General features: G+C 44.7%; 1 protein-coding gene across 1 annotated transcript in view; it reads left to right on the top strand.

Annotated features, from left to right (window-relative positions):
* The window catches only part of STMN3 (stathmin 3), a 240,715-nt gene that overhangs the window by 87,805 nt on the left and 131,259 nt on the right, over positions 1-21,651 (top strand). Inside the window, exons 2-3 of the mRNA XM_069650897.1 lie at positions 7,465-7,560; positions 7,867-8,042. Coding sequence (XP_069506998.1) covers positions 7,465-7,560; positions 7,867-8,042 — 272 coding nt within the window. The remainder of the gene's footprint in view (positions 1-7,464; positions 7,561-7,866; positions 8,043-21,651) is intronic.

A 21,651-nucleotide genomic window follows, 5' to 3' on the forward strand; every position in this document is an offset into this window, starting at 1 on the left:
CTCACCGATGATGCCCAACAAGGCTCAAACACGTGTATTGGTTTGCTGATGGTACTCTTGTACAGAGAGGAATGGCCATAGCATTTCAGTGCTGGACTGCCCTTGTGGGTGGGACAAAGACTGATATGCAAATGGATATTTCCCATCTGTGAAGGTACAGTGAGCAAAAAGCAATGGCTGTGAACTCTCAATGTGGTTAATAACCACTGAACAGGTTATCATGCCTTGTTCTTTCGAGAGCGGGGCGCCTGCTACCTTTTTTGTATTACTGACATTAAGGCAGAGATCATTGGCGGCACACCACTGCTGGATGGCAGATAGACAGTCAGAGATGAGAGAAGGAGAAGAGGTGGCGGAAGGGAGCCTGAAAATGAGCTAAGTGTCGTCCACATAGCACTGAACATTGGGGCAGAGAGCAGTAATGCGGTTGGCAAGAAGTGCCAGGTATTGGTACTGGGGAACACCAGAGGTAGAGATAGAGGACAGGAAGCACCCAGGTTGGACCTGGAACGGTCGATTGGAGAGGAAAGAGGTCAGCCAGGCCAGGGCCTGATCGGTGATACCCAGGGTATCACGAAGACGGTTGAGCAGGATGGCATGGTGACCGTGTCAAAGACAGAAGAGAGATCAAGTAAGATGAGGACACAGGGTATTTGAGTCAAGGTTTGAGAGCAGGTCTTCACGGATGTTCGGGAGCGCAGTTTCCGTGCTCTGAAGCCAGACTGATGGTCGTGGAGACAACCCACCAATTCAGTGTGAAGATTAAGCTGGGAGATGGCCAGAGTTTCCAGCAGTTTGCCCAGGAAAGGAGTGATGGAGATTGGGTGGCAGTTAGCAGGGCTAGAGGGGGCGGCTGAGGGTTTCTTAAGAAGAGGGTGCACAAGGGAGTGCTTCCGGGGGGAAGGGAAGACTCCAGTGGCGAAGGGGTGGTTGCAAAAGTCGGCCAAATCAGGAGCCTGTGTGTCAATGTGGTCCTTGATGTTTTTAGAGGAACAGGGGAGAATCTGTTTTGACAAGACTTTCAAATATCAGACTTGTTTAGAAACCTCATCTGGGGAGAACAGTAGAAAGGCAGAGAAGTGGGGATGCAGGGGTGGCAATAGAAGGGCCAGAGGAAGATCAGAGATTAGAGGGAGGAGGAGGAGAGGAATTGAGAGAGGTCCTGAGTTTTAGAGATGAAATGAGAAGCCCCGGGTCCGCGCTTAGAAACCTCTGGGTATTAAGCGCATTATAAATAACCAATTACAACTGCAGCGCTCAGCGTCGATTATCCCTTCTCTCCCCCACCGCCACAGTCCCTGTTGCTTGGACCTCTTGGAGAGTCTCTTCTCTCCCTGACAGTGTCTCGGCTTCCAGCCTTTGGGTCTCTCACTATGGAGCCATTGTCTCGTTCCTCGCGCCTCCAGAGATGGCTTAACGCTCTCCCAAGTCCTTCTTCCCTGTTTATGATTGATGCTACCTCTTGTAAGCTGCTCTGCATGTTCAGGTTCTACAGTGGGCTTTTGCCTCCTTGTTCCATCATTCTTGTGGCAGTGGTGATTTGTATTTTACCTGGGTAAACCTCACTCTTCCTCGTCCCAGTATGTTTAATGAAACCCTCTACTCTACTGAATCACATAGAGGTTTGGGGGACCAGAGGGGACTGAGTAGGGTGTAAGGACAATGGGGACAACAATGGAGGGGGTGATTACTGCATTCTCCCAAGGCTATCATCATTGGTCTAATGAAGGATTTCCCTCTGCATGAGAACCACCCTCTGGGTACCACCCCCCAGGAGGACTATCGACTAGATGCCTCACCTCCCTGGCCTCATGGAAGCAGAGGCAACACCCTGGGATTCATTACATACCCTTCCCCTCATGCAGCTGGCTTTTCCATCTGGGTTTAAACAAGGGTTGTGGCGGAGGTACCCTGGGACTCGATCATTCTGGCCCTTCCAATTCTTGCGTCCCTTTCTTTCCGCCATGGGTGGGTCCTCATGGTCAACAGTGACATCCCATAGCCCGGGGTTCTTACCGGAAGATCTATCTGGGCTATTCGGGATACCCATTGGGAAAACTGGGGTAGATTACTGCCAAAGATGAATTGGGCTGGTAGCTGTGGGATTACTGCTGCTGTCACTCAGAGTCCCTTCCCAAAGATGGTTATAGGTATTCCTATGAAAGGGTACGTTTCCATGTGTCCATGGACACCGCACACTTCCTCAGTGCGGGTCCTTCTCCAGTTTTTGGGTAACAAACCAGGCCTGATGGCACACATTTTACTTTCATTATCCAACCGTGTCTACATCTGTTTTTGTTGAATGTAACAGGCACGCAGTAAATGGTGTTTCCTTTCAAATATAGGAATCGGGTCTTGTTTTTCCTATTTTTATTTTTCTTCCCCTTAGCTAGAGGTTTTCCTGTGTTTTCTGGGTGTAGAGGATACTAACATAGGATGGTTCAGCTCTCGGTTCTTTAACTTCCTCATCCTGGATGTTTTCTGTGAATGACAAGACGGAGGGGAATTCATTTCCTTTGAGGGGCAATCCCTCGCCTTGTGGCCCAACACCTCACAAGAGAAACATTTCTTATCTAAAGTAGGAGATGGGGTTATAGAGTATAACATCTCTTCTTCATCTCCTACTTTGAGGGCATTGACATCTTGTTCGCTATTCCTGTTTTTTACAGGGGTATCTATTTTCTGGGAATTATGAGGGAGCTTTAATTGGACAGATGGTTCTCTCTTCTCTTCCTGTTCCATTTGGAAAAGTTGTTGGGCGAACCTCTTAAAAGGAGGGATTTCTAGAGTCTCTTCTTTATCAGGGGGAATAGATGGCTTTTACAGACTACCTCCCTCAAGGTGAGAAATATCCTCCTTCATTCCTCCGGCTGTAATGGAGTTATCGTCCCGGGGGAGGACAGGATAACTGGGTTCCTGGAAGTCTCACATTCTGCCATCTTGAAGGGACAGGAAGTTTCCCAAGAAGATGGGGAACCAGGAAGGCTGTTAATGTCCCTGGTAGGAGTTTTGACTAAGATCGGATTTGGGATGTCGCTACTGGGTGCTCGGGTATTTTACTCTTCTCAAGGGACAGAGTGGTATTCTCATTGTCTCCAGGTCATCTGTTATCACCACCATGGAAGGACCTGGAGGTTTTATGCTCCAGAGTTTCCATGTTTCCTATTTCCAGAGGGAAGGAATTTTTCAAAGCTATTACGGTCTTGGGAAGCTTGGCCTTCATCCTTGGTCTGACCAAAATCAACTTCCCTGTCCTAGCGATAGACATTCTGTTCTGGGGTGCCACTCTGTCCAAATGGATTCTCAGGAAGATCTCCCTTTCTTTCTTTATGGGTCTCATTGGAGGGAGATTCCCATACAGCCTCATATATCAAGGTTCCCACCAACTCGCCATTCTGATCTTAAGTAGTATCGCAGAGAAGTTCAAGAGAGAACATTTCCGTTTGCCTCCACTAGAGAGGAGGGGTTATATCTTTAGCTCTTTTTCTCTACGAGGCATAACATAGATGGCCCAGTTGGTGGGGAAGCTTATCTCTAACCCTAACGAGAGTATAGTTTTGTCGCTTCCCGGTACCAACTATATTTGGGGACTAAAAAGTTGGTAGTTATTCCATTCTACAGTTGTCCTCACTGGAAGAATGGCCTGGGAGGTTAATAAATGGAAGGTGACTCCTATCCTAGAGTTTAGATGGCCGTGGGGTTCATGGCTTCTAAGCCGACCCTGATCTTGCGGTCTTATTTATTTATTTTGACATTTATATAGGGCACCGAACCCTGAGGCATCTGGGTGCTTTAAGCTTAAGAAGGTGGTTACAAAGATTTCCAAGTGCATTAATGTCCATGTACATGCATTGGGAAAGCCTGACCTCATATTGCAAGGCAGCTACCTCAGAGCTTGCAGTTACAAAAAGGCAAAGTCCGGGTACATACAATGGGAAAACCTGACCTCATGTTGCAAGGCGGCTACATCAGAGCATGCAGTTACAAAAAGGTAAAGTCTGGGTACATACACTGGGAAAGCCTGTCGTCATGTTGCAAGGTGGCTACATCATAGCATGCAGTTACAGAAGGTAGGGTCCGGGTACATACAATGGGAAAGCCTGACCTCATTTTGCAAGGCAGCTACATCAGAGCATGCAGTTACAAAACGGGAAAGTCCAGGTGCACACATTGGAAAAGCCTACCCTCATCTTGCAAGGCAGCTACATCAGAGCATGCAGTTACAGGAAAGGTAAAGTCTAGGTCCACACATTGGGAAAGCCTGACCTCATGTTGCAAGGCGGCTACATCAGAGCATGCAGTTACAAAAAGGTAAAGTCCGGGTGCATACATTGGGAAAGCCTGACCTCATGTTGCAAGGCGGCTACATCATGGCATGCAGTTATGAAAGGTAAAGTCTGCTTATCTTAAGCTGTTAGGTTATGGTGCAGAATGCTTAAGGGTTTACATGGTATAGTTACATCCAATTTGCAGGTCAGTGCTAAGGTATAATTATCTGGTATAATTGCAGCCCTGTAATTTACCAAAATTGCTGCATGCAAAAGTGCTACTGATATAGGTAGGTGGTAGTAAGGCAGACCATGCTCTAGGTCAGGTGGTTACAGATAAATGCCAATTGGGTAGCGAAAGGCTACTAGCCAGTTAGGTCAGTTAGAGTTCTAGATCAGGTGAGTGGAAGAGATGGGTTGGTAGGTTAAATCCAGTATGATATGGTTGTAGAATGGGTGCGATGTGCAGGCTTTCAGAACACACCTCATGTAGCAAGGGCCTATGGTGGTCGAGTCATGATATCGCATCATAGGAATAGAGTGCTAAAAAGGTGGGGCAGTAGCATGGGTATTGTCGGCCGACAACATAATACTGCAACCATACGTATATACATATTAGTAGAGGTCACTCCACAGATTATGGACTATAATCGTGGTGGCATCTTACATCACAAGTATATTGAGCAGTATTACTGAGTTCGAACATTGAGGAGAGTATACAGTACAGATAAAGGTTTGAGGAAGTGATATGGGAAAAAGTCTAGGTTCACGATAACACTTGACATATAAATACTGCAGTGTAGGAGATCAATGGGTAACGCTGGGGCAACCTTAGCGCTGCAAAGCATTAAAATACCAGAAGGGGCTGTGTTAAGTTAAGCTGATCAGTCAGTCAGTCGTAACCCAATGAAGTAGGGTTGATCAATCTCGGTTTTGAGGGTAGATGACATACTGGCGTAAAGGATGATATTATGCAATCCTTTTCTGGGTATATTTATCGTGGGAATACAAATTACATGATCCCGCTTTGTACTCATGTGGGTTGCTCGATTTGTGTCAACTGGGCAGAATCCCACTTCTGACAGCATATATAAGGGTGAAGAAGTACAAGTCTGATAGAGTAGTGGTATATCTGTTGGCAAATACTTTCATTTATAAAAGTGAAAGAAAATAGAAAAGCATATTTTACCCTATTACTTTGAGGGGATGCCCTACCTCAACAAAAATATTAAAGAATCTGTCAGGATGTCCGTAAAGTAAAATGTCCACCTTCCTGTGTCCAAACCTATTTACGTCAACTTGCACTCCAAACTAACTAAGGTAAATTGGGTGCCTTATTAATCCAGAAAGAGGCCCCACCCATTCTGGAAATAGACTCCAAGGCTCAATCTTGTAAGCAAATCTTTGACTTAAAAGTTCACTTCTTGAATGTTCATTCAACATATGTTGTATATGTCAGCCTATAGACTACACAGTTCCCAGGCCTCAGGCAGGAACCTCTTCCTCGGTCTATGCTTCAGTTCACAAATGTTCTATCAGGTCTGGTTCACTAGCCTGCCAGACCTGACAGTAGCGTTTACTCCTTCCAAAACTCAAGGTCGTAAATATCTCCAGGTCATTGATGTGGTATTAGATCTGGTTCAATATCTTGCCAGGCTTGACTGTGGACTTTCTTTTCACCCTCTAAGTGTCTCCAGATCACAAATATGGTATTAAGTCTGGTTCTCTATCCTGCCACACTTGCCTGTGACCTTCCTTTTCCCAAAATACAATTTCCAAGTCTCTTCAGATCACCAATGGGTTATCAAGTCTGTTTCACTATCCTGCCAGATTTGATTATGTAGTTCAGAATTCCAAAATTTATTTTTCGCTTTGGCAAAGGGTCCTGCCCCCTTAAGTTGGTCTGTAGCGTCTCTTCTCCTTCTCGACCTTGATCCCAGGTCCCTCTGCATTGTTTCTGGGTATCCCTGGTTTTTTCTGTCACCTGTTTCTTTTTTCTCTGAGTTCCAAATCTTTTTATACTTTCTCGTGGTCTTCCGATTCACTCTGGGCTCCATCCCAATGATTAAATACCTTAGGAAAGTGTGGGGTATACCAGGTGCGGTTGCACTTAAAAAACGTAAGAAATGTGTAGACTGCAGCAAATGTCGGTGTGTATAGGCTTCCCCACTGCCTATACACAAGTTAGCAATAGAAATATTACACCCCAAGCCAGGTGCATGTCCTTAAACGTTAATAGCTAAGTAGCTGCAGTTCAACTGGAGCCGCGGATGTGTTTTAGCAATCGTACATCATATCTTGCCTCACCTTAAATGAGAATCCAATTGTATACACATCTTTATTCAATGTGGTTCCCCATTGCAACCAAAAAACATCTGGAAGTTAATGAGAATTAAAGATGCCCATATGACAACACGTGTTTCGACTCAGAAAAGTCCTTATCAAGGCTGGGCTATTTAAACATTAATACAATCTATGAAGAATATTCAGTACATCATATACAACATGATAAATGATCACAACATAAAGAAAATAGCAAAACAAGGATAAACAGGAAGAAGGGAGAGAAAGGAGAAACAAAAAAGGTACATATAAACAATAGAAAGAGAAAAAAACAGCTAATAATAACACACATAATAATGTTCTTTATGTTGTGATAATGTATCATGGTGTACAAGCCACACTTAAGCAGATTGATGAGAATGAGGGCTTCTTTGAGAAAAAAAGAAAAAGAAAGAAAGAAAGAAAGAAAGAAAGAAAGAAAGAAAGAAAGAAAGAAAGAAAGAAAGAAAGAAAGAAAGAAAGAAAGAAAGAAAGAGCAAAAAGGCTAATAATTAAGGATAATGAATGAGTTACATCTCTAAATCTTTCTTTCCAATACTCAACCAACAAGCATTTGTCTCTCCTTAATATTGAGGATGAATCCAGAAATGTGCCATTGCCTACTCTTGCTTGAGTATTCAGTGAGACATATCACTCTTTAAATAAGGGTACAGTAAAAAGTATCCATACTCTTCACTAGGATATTTGATCAAGTTTTCAGTTGGCTTTTTCTGTGCCCCCCTTTACTTTAAAATGGGTCTATCTAATCTTTTGCTTTTTTAGTGGTTGTTTCGATGACCCATGCATTGCATTGATGTTTGTGAAATCTACATCAGTCTCTCGTGTCTCCTAATTGTTAATTCTCCCCTTACAGCCTACAAGGAGAAAATGAAGGAACTATCAATGCTTTCTTTGATATGTTCCTGTTTCTACTCTCAGCCACACCCCAACACCATCTATGAGTATGGAGGTGAGTGATATACAGTAAGGAAAATGTAAGCTATGCATCGTTTATCTCTTCTGAGTCTATCTTTCATTCCAGTTTCATTTTCTCTTGGATTTCAATCCATCTGTGACTGCATATATTTTTCTAAAATCAGAATTCACTAGCTATCACAGGAGAAATGTAGACCTTTCACTGGTTTAAAAACACCAACCATCAACCAAACAATTTCAATTACAGTAGTGGTTCATCAGTGCCTTGGGAGCCCTGTTTGGAGAATCTGAAACATGTTGTTTAAGCCAAAGAGACCTAAAGGTACTTCTTTTTAAACAGATATGGAGGTGAAGGAGCTGGGAAAACGGGCATCAGGGCAGAGTTTTGAAGTGATCCTGAAATCGCCCTCGGAATTATCTGCAGAGAGTCCTCCACTTGCATCTCCACCCAGAAGGAAGGACGTGTCTCTCGGGGAACTGCAGAAGAGGCTGGAGGCTGCTGAAGAGAGGAGGAAGGTAAGCAGAAATGGGTAAAGGTGGCACCGCAGAAATAAGTGACTGAATAATATGGATGACCCGCAGAGGGACAGGGAGGCAGATGCTGGTTCACTTACATGTGATTAAAGATTAACAGAATGCATTGGAGTCCAGTATAACGTTCAATAACCTTTAGTATGATTGTCTGGATGGTGATATTAATTCCTATATGTTCTATGGGGAATCACACTACAATTGATAAGTGATACCATGTAAAAGGTACCAGGATGGGTTAACTCAATGTGTCTCAAAAGCCTTACTATGAGGATACTGGTCTTTTCCAGTGTTCCTTTCTCTAAAGTGCTCTGTCAGAAATAGAACACTGAGTGTCTGAGTCTGAGATATAGCTCTCGGCAAGTTCTTAGGCTGGCCCCTCTCTTTGGTTTCTTCCCCTTGAGCCCGTTCTCTCATCTCTCCCCAATGTAATCCAAAAGGGAACTATGTAAATTGGAACAAACTGTCATGAGTGACAAGCACATGTTCCTTGTCTTCTACAGGCAGGGGCTTTTGGTAGTATCCTTTAGTTGACTCAAGTATAAAGATAGTGGTTGATAAGCCAAGTGTCTCAATAAGCTCATCAATCCTTGGTGTGAGATAGGCATCGAATATGGACAGCATGTTTTCTACAATTTATTTCAAATCGCCAGGACCCATCAGGTTTAGACACTTAGCTGATGGGTGAGGAACATTGACTACAGGATCTCTCAATTAATGGGAGTTGCAGTGTCTTAGCATCTTCTCGATATCTGTCTTTATTACTTCTTGTTGAGGTTCAGAAAGCCAAGATGGTCTGAGTCAAAAGGATTTTCCTGGCAAAGTCTGAATATGATGGAAAAAACATGCAATTGGCCTGGAAAGTCAGAGAATACATGAGAGAAATGTCTGAGGATACCCGGCAGCTTCCTTCTCACTGCAAGGGTAACCTCAGCCAGCATCATCACATTGTAAAGGTCCCCTTTTGAATGATCATTCCCTTCTGTCCATGCTGTCCATGCGGGAGATATGAGATGGAGATTGGTTTTCTCTTTCCATAACTTGTGTCGGCATCATGAAGCAACACACAGAAAACAGACTACAAGTTCAAACAAAATATATTTATTAATTTAAATCTCAAGATGGTTGAGGGCCGAACTTGCCCTATGCTAAGGTGGGATTTCCCAACCTGAAGAAAACTAAGGAAAGCCTGAATCAAAGAGTTCAACTTAATAGTCTGTCTGTGTCCAAAACCAATTCTTGCCCTCACCACTAGAACAAAAAAATGTGTTGGGATGTCAAAGTCAAAATAACAGTCTTCAACTTAAAGATCTGAGCTTCTTCCAGCTGACAGCTTCCTCTCAGTTCCCCTTCCCCAAGCATAAGAAAGTTCCATGAAAAAAGAGTCTTGATGTTTACCTTGCTTCAGTTCAAAGCAATACATACTCACTCCTGTGGTTCCCTTCCTCAAGTTTCAAATACCACAATCCAAACAAAAGGGGGTCTTGAGACTCCAATCCCAAGTCAACAAATATGAACTTGCCAAGCCTCAAGCTTCCCTTCCCCAAGATTTCAATGTCTCACACAGGTTCCTTGTTCCTTGCTCCTGTGCACAAATTACCTTCATTTGTTTCCCTTTACTTCTTTCAGGATTTAGGGTGTGCTCTTCTGGCTCCTTTGGTTTCTCCTTAGCCACCTTGCGTCTCTGCCACCATGTGTCACACATCCCTTTTCAAATGGTAGCCTTCACACACTTTATACACTCCTTAAGGTTCACTGTTTAGGCTTCATTGTGCAACACTCATTTAATGTTATTCAATTGCAGTTCAAAGTTTAAGGCAGTCTTAAGTTGTTTAATTATATTCAACTTTTGAGTTTGTTCGTTGTGCAACAGGTATTCAGTATTCAGCGTTTTACTGGTTTGCTTCAATGTTAACTTTCCCTTTTAGTTCGGTATTCAATATGTGCAACACGCATTTGGCATTCAGCGTTTTACTGGTCTGTTTAAATGTCAAACTTCCCTTTTAATTTGCTATTCAATGTACGTTGCTTTTCAGTATTTTCATTACTTTGTTTAAGACTTTCGAAAACGTTCCTTTAAGGTTTGCGACCACTTCAACAAACTTAATTAGTTAAAAAAGGAAGCATTTATAAAGTTCTGAGACTTTCAAAAATGTGCTTTTTACTTTAACAAGGCACGCAACCACTCCGCTACATTGTACCAATCTCGGGCCTCATTGACATTAGCGGTTCACTTCATGAGTCTTGCGGTTACAGTAACACTGGGTTTCTCGCTCTGAAAAACTCACAATGCTTGAAGTCCTCTTCTAAATCGTGCAGGCCGTAAACTTGGTGGCTTCCTTCCAGGGTGTCCTTCTCTGCCCCTCAGACACTCTTGAAACGCCACGGGAGAATGAGCAGTCCTTTTAATGGAAGGAAGGACGACCCCTCGTCTGGTGTCCTTCCTTTGCCTCGCCTCTGTGCCTCAGAGTTCCTACTCCCACTTCACACTTGCCTGGACCCTCAGTTGCTTCGATCCTCAGTGTGCTTCTACAGCTGCAACACGGTTCACCACGGCTCCCATCAGTGTCTCATCTCTCTCTCTTTTCTGCTTATTGCACACACACCTTTTATACATCTGATCTGTGTAAAGGGGTTGCAGGTGTCCTTTCCATTAATTGCCTGACTATAGTGACTATAGTTAGGCTTGTTGGCAAGACATACCTGATCCTTACAATGGTACTCCTCTGAGGCCCTCTTCCTCGTCTCAGAACCTCATCTCAGTACCAAAGTGGTGCATGTTAGCGTGCATACCTCCTAGTCGCCTCTTCCTCGTCCCAGTATAGTGTCAAAGGTCATGTGTGGAAGAATGAGGGGTGGCTGGCTTAGAAAAGCCCATAAAAGTCAGGGGAGGGTTAGGTTTGTCATCAAGGGAAAAGAGGGATACCATATCTCACCCAAGGGTTCCCCACTCCCAATCCTCAAGTACCCTCCAACCACGTGATCCTACCTCGCTTCTCTGCCCCAGGGTCAGGATCCAAGAGCGATGACCTTTCCCTGGCCCCCTGCACAGAGAATCCATGCGAGAAGGAGTGAGAATACCCTTGGGTTTCTCACAAACTGTAGCCAATTGTTATTGTAAACCTGTTCCTGGAGGAAGAAAAGCAATACGCAGAGTTGAGTCTCCGACGTACTGACGTCATTTGGAGGCAGAGCTACGTTGCCAAGCAGAGCTCGATGTGGCACAGACAAGGAACAGGAAGGAGATCCGGAGAGAGATCCAGAGAGAAACTGAGAGAGAAGCCAGTGAGAAAAAGAAGCATGGCCGTCGAGGAACAGGTCTTTTTGCGGAGTCAGCAGAGGACGTGGTAGGCCTGGGGCCAGGAAACAACACCAAACCCGGCAAACAAGAGAGAAACGAGTCCCCCGCTCACACTATGTAAAAACCAGAGAGAGGGCAACACTACAGCGAGCAAAGAAACACTACCGGTAGCATTGAGGAGAGGATGCCCAGAAGCTGGGGAGAAAAAAGTCATACTGGGTCAAAGCCACCTCACTGAAGCAGGACCTGCTATAGAGAAGGTGTGTGGGGTGCTCACAGCAGAGGGGTGTGTGCAGTGACCGACCATGAAAACGGGAGAAGATACAAAGGGCTAGATCCCTCCTAGGGACAACTAGGTCCAGAAAGAGAGACAGACATGCATGACAAGAGGGGTTTCAGGTGCCCTATAAACCCAATGCTTGAAATTAGCCAAACGGCTGAAAGCTGCACACAAAAACCAAGAGAAAGATATATTAGGAGGGGATATCCATATTCCTATGAATCACGTGAGAAACTGGGAACAAGCAAACCAAGGCAGCAAAGAGGGCCCTATAAAACAAATAAGGAATCATCCCAAGAGGAAACCAGAACCAAATAAGAGTGGAATCTTGTGGGGAAAGACCCACGTAATTGGTGGAGGAGGATTAAAGAAATATCCCTTTATCTACGACCACTGAGTGAATTTACTTTTTCTGGAACTTGAGAGTTCATGATATATATTGGCGGAAACCCTTTTTTTATTTAGAACTCTGACAAGATGGAAATAAACTGATAAAGTCAGGAGACTTATAAATAATTTTGGAACTTGAAACTAGGAGAGATTCTTAGAAATACTGGGAGACGGCAGAGTGAAGAATATTGAGGGCAACACATATTGCCCGCCTTTCCTTTTAAGTTGTTTTCTCTAAGTGGTAGGGTCAGTTCAAAACTTAGGATTTGTACAGAGGACAAGATTTATTATTTTGACTAATTTGTATGAGCACTCTTAGTTTAGTTTGTTAGGCAGGGAACTTCCCTATTAGCAATAAGGTCAGTAAGACATTTTCTTTGATTTAAATAAACCTACTGTAGTCCTTCTTCTAGTCCGATTATTTCTTCTTACACAGCACATATGGTGCCAGGAGTGGGATCGGTACCCCCTGATATGAGGATGGAACCCAGGCTAGTCAGACGCTTAAGGCCAAATGCTAAAATGGCTAAATTGGCTATCCCTCAGTCTATAGGATTCAAATTATTCAGTATTGAGGACATACATATTCCCGCTAACGAAAGACGACTAATACCCATGGGTCTTGCGATGTTCCCTGGATGTAGCAACAGGGCTGGTAGACCCTATAGGGGAAATCAAGGGTATCTTACATAATCATGGCCCGACCCCTATGAAGTTAAAATGGGAGATGTGATACCCAAGGGTATTTTTGAACAAGCCTTAACTCTGATCCCTCAAGAGGTGGAGGAGCTAATAGAGACCTCCAAGGATCCTTGCGATTCAGAGAAGCTGACCTATCCATAACAACCCCCACTGATCCCGAGTCCGAGAGTCTTGCCCCTCTACCAAACTTCACTTTTGACCAAAGGAATGATCCTGTCCTTACTGAAGCCTTTCAGAGGGTCGTTTCAAAACAACATGGATGCAGTCAGGCCGGACACGTCTTATTTATTAAGAAAGGATTGTTATATAAAGGAGATTCCAGGAGAGATGGCCTTCCAAGAACCCGGCCGGTAGTCCCCAGGCGTCACCGGAGAATAGTGTTAGAGCTAGCCCATTCTCACCTAATGTCCGCTCACCAGGGGATAGGAAAGACTCAGAGTCAAGAGGTCTCACGATTCTATTGGCCTGGGGTCTTCTTGGACGTACAGAGGTATGTGACTGCTTCTGACATATGTCAAGAAGACGGCAGCCATTCCAGTACCCAACACACCATTACAAACCCATTCAAGTAACAAAGTCCCCTTTTCACGAATTGCGATGGACATTGTAGGGCCATTAGAACCATCTAAACTGGGGAATAAGTTAATTCTAGTTATAGTGGATTACGGTACTCAGTATCCCAAAGCGTTTCCACTAAGGAGTAACACTAGCCAGCAGATCCTAAAACATTCGCTTCCCCTTCTTTCCTGGGTAAGATTCCCTAAAGAGATCCTCATGGATCAGAGAACCAACTTTAATTCTAAATTAATGCAGGAGGTGATAGATAAGAACATTAAGAACCGCTGTTTAATCTCCCCTCCCCCCACCGATGGACTTGTGGAGGGATTTAATAAAACTCTCAAGAGAATCCTCCACAAGTTAGTGGAAACCGATGGCTGTAATTGGGACGTCATGATCCCCTGGGCTCTTTTTGCTGTTAGGAAAACACCTCAGGCCCCCTTTGGTACTCCCCCTCCAAACTGCCATATGTAAGGGAACCTTTAGACATGCTCAAGGAAACCTGGGAGGAAAGAGAAGAGGCTACATTACCCATATCTCAGAAAGCACAGAAACGTAAGACCCACATGGCCTCTGTCCATGAAATTGGAAAATCCATTTGCGCAGAGCACACAAACACTAAAATACTCTACTTACCAAAAGAGCCATGCCCCAGTCCTTTGCAATAGAGTACTGCATGCTAGTTTTGTTACCGACCGCAGAAAACAAAATGGTATCTAAGTGGTAGGTCCTCTATAAGGTTTAAGAAAAAAATAAAACTCAATTATGTAATTGCCAAACATGACAGAAGACAAAATACCTGCATTTTCATGTTAATTGGCTCAAGAATTGGAGAAGTTACCCTTTTGAAAACTCCAGCATTACCATGACCACTCTCTTAACTGACCAACAAGAAGAAAGTCAGCTATTACTTAAAAATCTGCCCCGGCAACAGCAGGAAGATCTACTAGCTTAATCCTCAGAGGTCTTCACCACGGAACCCGGTAGGGTACTGTGGCGAACCAGAAAAGGAGTCAGATGAGTTACTGACATGTTCAAGTATGTTTCTATTAAAATTAAAAAGAAAACGCCTAGCTAGCCATATTGCTATGAGGAAAGTTCTGTACATGACAAAACTAAAACTAAGGGTGCATGTCAAAATCCAAAGCAAAAAAGTCCTCTGTCCAAATTCTAAACATCTAGTTGGCCGTAGCACTTAAGAAAACCAAACAAAAAGTAGGAGGCCAGGACAAGGCCTCTGCCTTGGACTTCTGCCTGGCCCATCACTTGGATTTCTTCTCCAAGCAAGTTTTGAAAGTTTGTCAAACTCTAGATTCCTTTTCCAAGAAAACAGATTTGTAAAAGTTCAACAAAGTTCTTGCAAAGGTCCTCAAAGTTCTGACAAAGTTTAGCGATTTCTTATAAAGCATCCCTCTAGGCTCTGGATGCCAACTTTTCATATATTTAATAAGGTTTCCTTTTTCTCAGGAATAAAACAAGGTTTCTTTAACGCAACTACACCATTTCCCCCTTGGTGATTGACAGTATCCTTATCTTGTTTTACATGTTTGGAACTCTCCAAAATCGCTCTCCTCTCAATTCTGCACATTGTAGTTCAGGTTTCTGGGACTCTCCCAAAGTCCTCTAGCCCTTTGGTCCTCTCAGTTTAGCTCGCCTTTGGTAGGGCATTTTAACACTCAGGTTTGTATGGTTCACTTAGCCTTTGTGGCTTTCCCAGCCCCGGATAATAAAACTCCTTTGGTTTCTCATGCCTTTCCAAAGCCCTGTGGCCCTCGGATATGCTTACTTTATCTTCATTGAGGTTTATTTGGCTCCTGTAACCCTTGTGGCTTTCTCAGCTTTGGATCTTGTTTCTAGGACTCACCAAAGTCCTCTGGCCTTCTGTCAGTGTTGTTCGCTGTCCACGCTATAGCTTGCTCTGCAGTCTAGCATGGATCGCCCCGTATGGAACTACATTGGGGAAAATAACATTAGGGGAGAGCTGAAGTTAAAATCGAAGTGGTCCTGCGGAGGTCTATGGTAAAAGCCTCGCACATTCGAGAGTCTTTGACATCAGTGAAAGGTATGAGCCCGATTGAGGGAGGCCGGAAAGATGAAATAAGTTAGGGGAAGGGAACCCCTAAAGAATGTGAATGAAGCTTGGGGAAGGTAACCCCTGCACGTTCTGTGATTATGAGGTCCTAGCCTGGCTGAGGGAAATCTACGTTGAATCAGGTACTTTTTGGTTGAAAGGTCCGAGCACGACTGAGGAAGGCCTACGTGGACTATTGATGCCTTGGGAGGTCCGAGCCCGACAGAGGGAAACCTATGTGAACTTTTGTTGAACTGTGAAAGAACCTTTGGAAAACTGGAATAAGTGACTTTAACGTGGAAGACCAAGGGGGCCTCGACCCATGTTTTGAACTGCCTTTTTTTGATAACCTGATCTAGAGTGTGTCATCCTGTTTACGAGGGCCGCCTTACTCTGTGCTGTCCAACGTGAGGAGGAGCGCTGACTCAGCCACCTTGATCGTTTATGTTATAACACTGACTTTCCTTTGCATACACATTCCCCTTTAGACACTTTTTGTATAAGAGATAGGGCAGGCATTAGGTTTTTTTAGTATAGGCCATTTGTGATTTGACATAGAGTGACTAGGACTGTGTTTTCTTTATTATTTGATGGTAAAGACTACTTCTATCATAGCTATAGGGCAACGTAGTAGTTTTTCCAAAACCCAAGAATCTAATAAATGTTTTGAAACTTGAAACTTTTGTGTCAGCGGGATACTTGTGATACCCTGCCTCCCTTACAATAGCATGTTCCGGACAGGGAGATCCTTATTGGAATGGGAGTCCTTGTCCCAGAGAGGGGAGTCCCGCCCTGTGAGGTCCCACTTGCAAAGACCCCTAGGGAGGGGCTTGTTTACTGGGCTACCTCCCTAGCCTCAAAAGGGGTTGCTCCCCTCTGGGGATAAGGAACGAATTGTCCAGATTCTTCACAGTACATCATTCTTTCATTATATCCAAACCCCACAGGGACAAAAGTAAACGTAAGACCTAACGACATCCCAGAACCCAGAAGAAAGATCATAGAAGAAGAATTTACATCCATGCTGGAAGTATATAAAATTGAACCATATGGGAGCCCGAGGGTTAACCGGATATTACCGATAATGTATTCTCCATTATTCCACCCTAACTTATAAGTTAAAGAAGGCACAACCTCAAACCCCTGTCTGGGGAGAGACAGACCAGTGACGTTACAATGAGCTAAAACAAATATTGCGTCAGAAACCCGCACTAAAAGTGCCTGATTTCAACAGGGAATTTATATTCCAACCCAACGCTTCTAAAGTGGGTCTGGGCACAGTCTTTTCTCAGGAGCACAATGGATTTGAACACCTTGCCGTATACACCAGTCAGAGGTTGTTCCCTAGAGAACCGTCCTATGTCACTGTCAAACTGGATGCCCTAGCAATCAAGCAGGCCATAGTCAGTCTTCGTTATTATTTTTTATTATTTAACGTGGAGAACGTTTTTGACTGATAACTGTGAGGAATCTGAGGGCGTACTCACTTCTTCCCCAATATATCGTCCTCCCAGGTGGCCTGGGAAAGGCCATTGCTATCGGATCCTGACCCTGGGGGTGGATATGCGAGGGAGGACTACCTGGGTGGAGGAGACTTGAGGAGTGGGGATTGTAAGGAACTCATGGTGGAAACAGTAAAGACATACACAGGTGATCACAGTTCAAGGCTGTTTATTAAACTGAAAATGCAGGGTGGAAAAAAGTCCAACCTAAACCTAAATCTAAAATGGGAGCAAGCGGCGACCATCAAATGAAAAATAAGGATGTCCTTGTTTCGTCTTGTCAAAGAAAGAGAAGGCATATACTAAAAAAAATGATTGCCGAATCCTTACGACTAATTACAGAAAGAGTGTGGCATAGGGATTTCAATAAAGAAAGAAGTGTTCAAAATAATAAGTCATGATGTGATTGCCAGGGGCCTCCCTTCCCCACATTTTCAGCACGGGACAAGGTGGGTCTCTTGAACATGGCACACACTCGAGCTTTCCCAGCACTAGCTGACAATTCCGCTCCAGCTATCAGGTTCTCCGATGCTTACAGTCTTTTTACAATAAAAAGTCTCCTGCCTTTGAGTGCCTGATAGTTCAGCAAACAAACACAAAACACTGTTTCACGTATGGTTTTGGGTGACGACTTCACCCTTGAGTCCCCCTCTTCCGGGCGAAAACCCTAAACACAAAATCCTTCAGATTGTATCCCCTCTTGTTAGCATCCCTGCGCTGGGTTCACTCTTGCCAACACAATGTTCATTTACTTTTCATACCATGCAGGATTCGGTTTCCTTAGTTTCCCATTCATCTGCTGGTCAAAGACTTTCGACTGTACGGAGGATTTGACAAGACCCCCGTATGACAACTTTGTTTTGCTAAGGCCTTCTGGTTACTGTAGTTCAGTAGCAGGGTTATCGCCTAGCATGTCTCAAGTGAACACCCATGTGGTGTTTGATTCTGTTATGCTGGCTTTCCCCTTTCTTTATCTCAATAGTTCTTTGGTCGTTCAAAGTTCAGTTAGCCGCTTGCTACTTTCGTTCAGCACAGTTTAGTTTCTTTGTTGGCTCTCACCTCGACTCACCGGCTGTGAAGAACTGCTTTGCTGTCTTGTCTTTGTAGTCAAGGCTGGTACCATTGGTCCATGCGTCTCTCCTCTGCTTGGCTGTCAGTGGAGGAGGCGCCCGGGTACCACTGACATCTGCTGCAACACATGCTGGATATCCGTCACAGTCTTACAATTCCTTCTCTTAAGGCTTCATGGGTCTCTGTCGATAAAGGCAAGGTCACTTCTCCCCTTGGTATGCTCTCGACTCGTGTTGTCTTTTGCCTTCTCTTGAACTGCCATGCTGAGTTAGCTCTCACATTGTGCTGTCTGCCTTGCTCGTAATGTGTTGTCGTGCTAAGGGGACATGTCAGGTAAACGGCTCTGGTGTTAGTCTGTTGTCTTTCATGTTGTGTGAAAGTGTTCTTGTCGGAAAAGGGGAGGGGCAGTGTTTTGGAATATCCTACGTGGTAGGATGGGGAAAAGGTGTAGAAAGATGGGGAATACCGTGTCTCACCCATCAGTGTCCCACTCCCACTCCCCAAGGACCCCCCCATCCAGGTGATCCTTCCGCACTGGTACACCCCAGGAACTGGATCCAACAGCGATGGCCGTGTCCTGGCCACCTGGATGACAGATCCCCGGGGACTAGAAAGGGAGAAACCTTCAGGTTTCTTACAGGATGAGGCACCATTGGGTGAGACACGGTATCCCCCATTTCCCTTTCATAGTGAGTCTGATATCCCCTAGGTCTTTGTAAGCTATGATCAGTCAGTCCTTTGCCTATTTTTCCAATAGATCATTCCCCAGTAAACGCCAGTTAAGTACAGGGACGGGGAGGAGGCAAGCAAGAGCAATGCAGAACTCCCAAATCAACAATGAGCGGTGTAGTCCTTTTCGTACCAATCAACCTGGAGGGAAGTTTAAAAGCAGGAAGTATGGTGAAAATGTAGTCAGCTGTGGAAGCAGGTCTATGGACTGCTGGATGAAAGCAGACCTCTCCTGGAAGGTGGCATGGCAGGCGGAGTGTTCGAGAATCCCAGAAAGATGCATAGTTTATGCAACAGGAAGGAAGACTGAAGGAAGTTGGAGGTTGGTGGCGGACCGCAGAAAGGTAACCGGCATGACTAGGCAAAGCTGCAGTGTGAGACCTGAGCTACGAAAGATGCCTTGGTAGTGGGAGTGAAGCCACATAGAGCTGCTGTAGAGACGGAGCGAGGTTCCGCACGAGAGGTAGAGAACTCATGGTGGCTGGGAGCCTTGCTGGAACGCTGTGAGCACCAACGGTGAGTCAACCTAGGAAGGGGTATACCGGGATGGCAGGCGAACACGTCAAGTTTTTGAAAACATAAATGAATGCTGATCTAAATGAAAGCAAGTACTTTGTAAATACTGATCCAAATGAAAATGAAAGCAAGCTCTTTTTGAATATCGATCCGAATGAAAATAAACCTTTTTGAATACTGATCTGACAGAAAGCAAGTACGGTTGAATACTGATCTGATTGTAAGCAGTTTTGTGGAATTTCCTGATAGAAAGGAACTGAGTAACTTGAGAGAACAAGCATTGGCAAGAGCCATAAAGAATATAAGGAACTGTGTAACTTGAGCGAATAAGCAGTGGCAAGAGCCATGTAAATATGTGAAAGTGCAACAAGTGAATGGTGGTAAAACAATGAAATTGTAAAGCATCATGAGGATGTAAAATGAGAATAAACCAAGCACACGTGTAGAGCTTAACTGTGGCAACATGCATATGAAGAAGAATAAAGTAAGGTGGGTCGGTTGAGTAACCTGTAATGGGTGGGCCGTATGGTCCAAAAACGGCACCTAGACCGAGTACAAGCATAAATGGAAAAGCCACTTAAATCACCCACAAAGGAGCTTGTGATTGAATACAAAGGAAATCTTATCTTGTGTGATCTGAAATTAAGAAACTGAACTCTATGAAATTGGTGAAAGGTAACCAAACCAGAAGAGCTGGGAAGTAGCACAAGGAATTGTGTTGTTTTGGAAATTTGAAAAGACTTGAAAGCTTGGGGAAGGGAGCCCACTTTTTGAACTGTGAATTATTTTGCACCTTTGGGAAGAGAAACCCCTTGCCAGACCAAGAGCTGGAAGATGCTCTGAACCTTTATTTAAACACTTCTCATTGTGACGCTGACATCCCGAAACATTGTATACAAATAGATGTGAGGGCAAGTATAGGTTTTGGACACACAACAGAAATTTGATTTGGACAGCCTGACACAGACTATACGTAGTTTCATTTAAGTAGGGAGATCCCACCTTAGCATAGGGCAAGTTAGGCCATTTACAAACCCTCTTTTTGGTTTAATAAAGGTTTATAACCCAAACTTTATTTCAGTGTTATGTGTCTACTTCCTGATGCCTTCCCATAACCAACCACTCTCCCTAACCTGGATGAGTTTGAGAAAGGATTCCAATGCTTGGGTTATGAGATGGTTTTTGGATCTCCAACCTTTTTGCTTTTCTGTTCTATATCGCAAAGGAAAAAAACAAAGAAATGTGGATTTTCTTAGTCCTTGCCCTCTTGTATCTAAAGTGGGGGCCGCCTGCCTAACGGGAGGGGCATGTGATGAATCTGGAGGTTTGGTCCCTTCTTCCTTGAGGGGAGCCACCCCCTTTTGGCTAGGGAGGTGAGTCTTCTAAGCAAAACCATCCCTAGGGGTTTGGGAAAGCGGGACCTCACTGGGAGTGACTCCCAACCAGTGGACAGCGACTCCCATTCCGGTAAGGAACTCCCTACAACTTAGACATTGGGCCTCATTACGAGTCCGGCAGTACCCAGGCTGTGCTACTGATTGGTTGTTGCCAGACTCGTAAAGTTTTACTGGCGCCTGACTTCCTGGTGCCACCGGGAGATTCCAAGTCCGGTGGCCCGGAAAGTCAGGCGCCGGTAAAATGTAAGTCCCCATTCCCCTAGAGTCCAATAGGACTCTATGGGAGTGGGGACAGGGAAGCACTGGCACCGTTGCTAATGGTGCCGATGCTTCCATGACCATTCTGCCTTCCGTGGCTGCTGCACCCGGCAGGGTCAGACCTGTCAGGTACAGCGGCTCCGGCAGGCAGACTCATAGTTTGCCGGTCCGGAAAGAAGGGTGACGGTGAGCTTACCGGCACCCTTGTTTCCAGACCGGGAAACTTATAATGAAGCCCATTGTCTGCATACATGGGAATACCAGAAGTGGATCTGACTGGCAGCTGTGGAACTCAAATAATGTAGGAAATGTATTTGAACAGTTGGCTCAAGGAAATGGTTGCCTCTCAGTGTGATTGACAGCTAAACACACCCCTTTTGTATCTGTAAAAAGAATAAAAGGACTTTCCTCCTTGAATGGAGGAGAGGTGATACACAGAGGTGAGCCTCCCTCGTACCAACGTCATATGGAGGTGGAGCCACACTGCTGAGCAGAGCTGACTGTGGCGTGAAGGACCCGGTAAGAAGGAGGTCTGGAGATAGACCCACTGAGAAACCGGGAGAGAAGCCAGAGAGAGAGAGAAGAATGGCCGACGAGGCTCATGGCTTTGCGGAGTCGGCAAGGCCAAGTAGAGCCGGCTCGGGGGGAAGGCATGACCACACAGAGGATGTGGTGGTGCAGTAGCCCAGGAAACAATGCCAAACCCCACGTGAAAGAGAGGAATGAGCCCCCTGTTCACACTACTTGAAACCAAAGAGAGAGTAACAAAGCTGCGAGCGAAGAAAAAGTACTGCTGGCATTAAGTAGAGGACGGCCAGA

The sequence above is a fragment of the Ambystoma mexicanum genome, chromosome 3p, assembly GCF_040938575.1.
Source record: "Ambystoma mexicanum isolate Mex_15411 chromosome 3p, UKY_AmexF1_1, whole genome shotgun sequence".
NCBI classification, from domain to species: domain Eukaryota; kingdom Metazoa; phylum Chordata; class Amphibia; order Caudata; family Ambystomatidae; genus Ambystoma; species Ambystoma mexicanum.